The sequence below is a fragment of the Spea bombifrons genome, chromosome 1 (genome assembly GCF_027358695.1).
Source record: "Spea bombifrons isolate aSpeBom1 chromosome 1, aSpeBom1.2.pri, whole genome shotgun sequence".
Taxonomy (NCBI): domain Eukaryota; kingdom Metazoa; phylum Chordata; class Amphibia; order Anura; family Pelobatidae; genus Spea; species Spea bombifrons.
In genome coordinates, this window is record NC_071087.1 from 138136417 (window position 1) to 138142416 (window position 6000).

General features: G+C 41.9%; 1 protein-coding gene across 1 annotated transcript in view; it reads left to right on the forward strand.

The window, feature by feature from the left end:
* Positions 1 to 6000, forward strand: part of ELL2 (elongation factor for RNA polymerase II 2) — a 28305-nt gene extending 22305 nt beyond the window's left edge. The window contains exons 9-12 of the mRNA XM_053474762.1: positions 2986 to 3049; positions 3182 to 3353; positions 3520 to 3564; positions 4052 to 6000. Coding sequence (XP_053330737.1) covers positions 2986 to 3049; positions 3182 to 3353; positions 3520 to 3564; positions 4052 to 4168 — 398 coding nt within the window. The 3' untranslated portion in view covers positions 4169 to 6000. The remainder of the gene's footprint in view (positions 1 to 2985; positions 3050 to 3181; positions 3354 to 3519; positions 3565 to 4051) is intronic.

Sequence of the window (6000 nt, forward strand, 5' to 3'; positions counted from 1 at the left end):
CGCAGTCCTGCAAGGCTGCCCTCGAGTTGCTCCCTCAGTGTCTCTTCTCTTGCTCTGCCCAGGAACAAGGCGGAGTCACGGGAAGTGACATCACATCACGTGACTCAGTTTTGTTCCTGGGCGGAGCAAGAGAGGAGACACTAAGGGAGCAGTGAGAGGGCAGCCTTGCGGGATTACCCGGACCCGCAGGTACTGTGCCTGACAGCACCAGCAAGAACGCCCACGTGCGCAAGTCCCGCGCGACCTGCCTCCCAATGCAGTCCTCGAGTTTACACATACAGAAAGGTAACTGTTAGACACTTGAGTGAACCAGTTCTATCTATAGTCATGTGGGACAACACTTTTGTTTTTCAGTAGTTTAAGGCCACCTGTTTGACCAACAGTCCCTGTTTATACCTTTAATGCTATTTTGCCCGGTTTAAAGGCACTGATGCGTTATCGTGGTTTCATGAAAGCGTTAAAAGACGTAAAACATTTCATGTAGCATACTGTCTTGTTGTTACTTCCATTTTCTTTTGTTTGTTAGTTTTTGTTTCTTTTTAGTTAATAACGCAGGGGCATTTAATACGGTCTGGTCAATCGCTGATTTGATTGCTGGCTGTCTTCTGAGTTTTTTGTTTTGTGTAATTTTAAAGTATGTTTCTTCTGCTGTGCACTGAATTGCAGGATCAATGAAAAAGCTTAGTGTCATGTTAAGGCTTCATTTCTGTAGAATACACCAATGAAGAGGGTCCAAAAAAAAAAAAAATACAATATTATAACCCAGATTTGAAAACGGCCTATAGTATAACTCACGTACAAGTGTGACTTTTTTTTATATGGTTTTTTAAAAAAAAAAAAAATTTCAGCAAGCAATTGTAGTGTTGACCTAAACCTCGCACCCTTTACTCTTGGTGTTTTGAACTTTTACGCTTAAAACTGGAAAAGGCAGTGGGGTACGGCTATCTGCTTGTATGATTGAAGCACGCCGCTTTTGATGTGTGTATGCATGTATTCCATAAGGGAACATGGTGCTGACCCCTAACTAACTTTACAGATGAATGTTTTGTGGATATAGTTGAGCAATACACCAGTGCTTAAAAACGTGTAATTCGACCTTTTGAATCTGAGTTAGGAAGGCCTAGCGCAGGGAGCTTCCAACATGCGAGCCAAATGCCGCCTGCTGGACATAGCGGCGAGGCCCTCCCGAGAACTTGCAGCGGTGGCTAGGGTTGCCACCAGTTGAGTATTTTCCTGGCACAGCCAGTAATTCTCTTTTGTTTGAAATGCCCCTGTGGCTGGGGAAGCAGGCTTCCTCCAAGAGTGAAGCCTCTGCACAAACCCCTCCCGATCTGGAGGAACGGGAGCACCCAAAGCTAGAAGACGACCCTACCCCCTATTTCAAGTAAGGCATCGACCTTATGGGGCAATTAAGGGGACAGGGTTGATGTATGGAACAGCCCTCCTCATCTTTTGGTACTTGTAATTAAAATGACAAAGGTGTGTCCTACAAAACATGGTCTGAGGTTAGGATACAGATACAGATAGGATACAGATCCTACAGGGGACCTGCATCCTACTCCGTGATACGCTCAGGCAGCCTCCCCTGCCAGCACTTCCCAATGTGGGGGGTTGCCGGCACGGGAGATTGTCTAAGCGCATCGTGCGGACCGTCCGCACGATGCGTTTTACCTCTGCCCACCCCTGACTTACTGGAGCAGACTCCCGGGTGTCTTGCGGGGCCGGCGGGGGACATTCCGGCACCGGAAGTTGTATACGCGTATTGCGTAGATGTCCCCCGCCGGCCCCGCAAGACACCCGGGAGTCTGCTCCGGTAAGTCGAGGAGGACAGTGGCAGCATACCTCGGGGGGGGGGGGCGCAGTGGCAGCATATCTCGGGGGGGGGGCGGGGAGGACAGTGGCAGTGGCAGCATAACTCGGGGGGGGGGGCAGTGGCAGCATAACTCGGGGGGGAGGAGGAGGACAGTGGCAGCATATCTCAGGGGGGAGAGGAGGACAGTGGTAGCATATCTCGGGGAGGGAGGACAGTGGCAGCATATCTCGGGGGGGGGGACAGAGTGGCAGCATGTTTTTTGGTGCTTTTTTTTAAAGAAAAAAAACTTTTTCTTTAAAAAAGCACCAAACTTTTAGGGTGCGGCCTATATACGGGGGCGGCCTATATCCGAGCCAATACGGTATATGTGTATATAATATATGTTCTGTGTTAGTGTAACGCTACTTGCCAGTACTCCCTGGCAGAGGCTGCCTTGGACCTGCCCTGACCCTCCCCTGCTGCCCAATCTCAGAGCAATTGTGCATCATTGCCCCTTTTATTGCTGCAGTCGGTCAACGGCAAAAATGTGGAAGTCAAAGGTGCTTCAGGGTCAGCTGCTGCAGAAGGGGGCTGATATAATCAGTATGACAGCTACTCCATGTCCCACTCCTATAGCAGAGAGGGGGCATCCAGGGTAAAGAATAAAAATGCACAAATTATGAAGGGGCTGATATAATCAGTATGGCAGCTACTCCATGTCCCACTCCTATAACAGAGAGAGGGCATCCAGGGTAAAGAACAAAAATGCACAAATTGTGAATAAAAAAATTGAAACATTTTCTTTAATTATTGCAACCAAATCAATTAGTGACACTTTAGGTTACTTATCGATCAGTCTCGTCAGGTAATTTTTGTTATAATTTTATTATACACTCTGCATATTGGAAGTAGGGCCATTTTTTCTCTCCATGTAAAATGAATGCGGCACACATTTCTGATGAAGTGGCCCACTGCGGAAAAACTCGTTTTAGCGCATTGACTCCTAAAGGGCTAGAATATTGTGCTGGAGCTCTAAACCCTATATAATTGTGGTGTGATAGCATGTGCACCCTACATCTCTTATGGACCTAGTGGTTGGCCTTGCGCATCTAGTGAGCATGTAAGCTAGCAAAGGACTATGCTTTTTGTGTACAAATACTCATTGGGCTGTTTTCTAACTTTTTTTTTCATAGAAACTAAAGAGACATGTCCTGCTTCTGATCCTTCATCCACAACTGAACTTCCGGACTACGTAGTGTAAGTATTTTTTTGGTCGATTGGTGATTTCTCCGCGCTTAAATTATGTAACTATATAAATGCGTATATGTATAACGATATGTATACTAAGTTATATGTATACCTAACTTTTTTTTTTCTATTCATATGCAGCAAATACACTGTCATTGTGACGAACGAGCAGAGGCAAAGTTACAAAGAGGATTTCAACTCTGAGTATGATGAATATCGGAGTTTGCATTCTAGAGTTGAAAGTGTTACTAGGAAATTTGTGCAGCTCGATTCACAGCGCAAGGGGCTTTCTACTGATTCTAAAGAGTATAAGGTATTTTGTTTATTAAAGATCACTTGTCCATGTGCTGGTAGAACAATCAATTTGTGTATAATATATGGAGGTTGTCACTCAACAAACATTCAGTGTATTGTAGGTTTACACATTTAAATGGAAGGTTTTAGTGTGATTGTAACTAATGTAATTATTTCTTTGACAGGTTATACATGAAGAGGTTCTCAAGGAATACCGCAAATTAAAAGAGGTTAGTTTTATAACGCCTTTCTCATAATCACTTCATATGTATGTTTTACTCCCCTTTTACCTCGCGCAATACGAGATATTAAACCAGCTAGTTCTTAAAGAATTCTGCCGAACGGCAAGCGGAGCGCAAACTTGTAGGTAGTCTCAGTAAACTTAATTGCGCTGAGGTTTTTTTCACGCCTTATTATAATTATGCCCTTCATAAAGAGATAATTCTAGGAAAGATTCACATGGGAAATGCACCCCATTACAAGCATCTGATTAGCAATTAAGAAAGTGTTTTTGAAATCGCTAAATTTAGTAAAAGTATTTGTATTTTAGTCCATATCATGGGTCTATTGTCCAAGTAGAACCTTTTCTCTTCGTCCGACCAAACAAGCTGTTGGATAGTGTAGAACAAAGCAAATCCAGTGCCTGACCATTTGTATTGAGGGATTTGTGTGGGCCATTGTGCTAACCACCTACATTATTTTTTTTTCTGTCCCCAGACTAGTCCCAACTATTATGAAGAAAAGTACCGATGCGAGTATCTGCACAACAAGCTTGCTCACATTAAGAGACTTATTGGAGAATTTGACCAACGACAGGCAAAGTCCTGGCACTAAAGCTTTGCTCAGACAAGATGTGAATACTTAACGTTATTTATTTAAAATTCCAGATGTGTTACGCTAGGATTAAGAAAGGAAACTTTTTTCAGGAGTTTCAGTATTAGCAGACTTGTTTTTTTTTTTTTTTTCTTTCTCTTTGGCCTCTCCCCAGCCCCATTTTATTCTGCTTATTTAAAAGCTGCTTTGTTTTTCCTTTATCGTCCTCTGGACTCGCATTTATCCTGTGGAAGTCGGTGCAGATACTGGCATTTCAGTGCCTACACGAGACACAATGCGCATTTTAAAATGTAGCAAAGAATGATGTGCTTTCGGATAAATGTCTGTCTGTCTTCTGATCTTTTCTTAATGCAGACCCTTTGCCTTAAGTGGTAGAAGGTTTAAAAAAAAATTTGCACAAATATATTTTTTAAAACAAAAAAATATGGAGGGTCGATGGACAGAGGTGCATATATAAAAAAGAAAAAAAAATTCTATATAGTCTGTCTTTAACTTGAACTTACCTTGCAAATCGTACCCCCACTTCAACGGATGCCTTAAGGTGTTTGCTTGTGTGTACTCCGTGTAGTTAAGTATTAGCTACACCGCTTCCTACTTTATTAAAGCGTCGGGAAGCACACTGTGGCCTATCAGCGTCTGGGAGCGTGCCTGCGAGCGTGGAAGGGTTTGAGTGGATGTGAGCATGTTTGACGAAAACACAAAGCTGCTATCTAATAGGCCAAACGCTCAGGTTAAATCAACTGATGAGTGTTATCGTAGGGTTTTTCCTATGAATTTGCTACTTGTATTGTGGAAGACTAAAGCATTTCCATTTCAACAATTTCTCAGAGTTATTAACATTAAAGAGGGGGGGTTACAGGGGGGCTATGATTATTATTATACAAAGAAAAACTCCTTCGATGCAGAGGGGGAGGTCTGCTACTTGCGAAGGTGTTTAACCAATGTACTTTTTGGGTAAAGAATAAGGAAATTTAACCATGTAGGTGACTATTTATATACAGATAAAGTATTTTTGAAAAAGATATGCAAAGAAGCTATTTACCTACATGTATATTTAAAGTGTTGTCTTTTCTCCTGAAATCCAGGAATTGAGTAAAATACAGATCTATTTAACGTTGAAATACTGTGATCATCCAGTAGCACAAACTTGCATTTCGTGCAAATTACCAGTTTACTTTGATAAAAAAACAACTTTTTTTCACACGGGAACAGAAGCTTTTTGGTTCATAGCATTCTGAATAAACCTGAGATATTATAGATATATTTTTTTTTTTTATCCTTCATCAATGAACGCTGCCAATGAAAAAGGGAAGCATACTGTTTACAGATGTGATTTATTGGAATGTTTGCCAAAAAAGTTGGAATCTGTAATAAACGTTGCCTCCAGCAGAAAAAGGTGTTGCTTTTGTGTTTCTGTAAACCAGAACATGCCGTTGAGACAGTTTTAATCTAGCTGAATATATATTTGATTGTAATACTATCTGATACAGCATCCCTTGAAATCTAATGTCTAATATTTACTTTGAAATAACAATATTCTGCTAGGTTATTTTCAAGGCAAAGATGGCGGCATGGTTTTCACTACATTGCTGCATTTTCTTTATCCCTGTGCGATTTCTAAAGGATGTATGTACAGCTATAAATCAGTAGATTAAGGTAAAACTGTAATTTCTTGATTCTTGTTAGCTCACCCTTACCCAGTTTCAGAAGTGGTGTCGCGAATGTGAATGCTGTCACTTGTACGTCCAATAATCAGTTTTCGTCCATAGTTAAAGGAGTCTTCGTCCGTTGTTAAAGGGATGTTGTAGTGTCCCATACAGCCCTACCGGCAA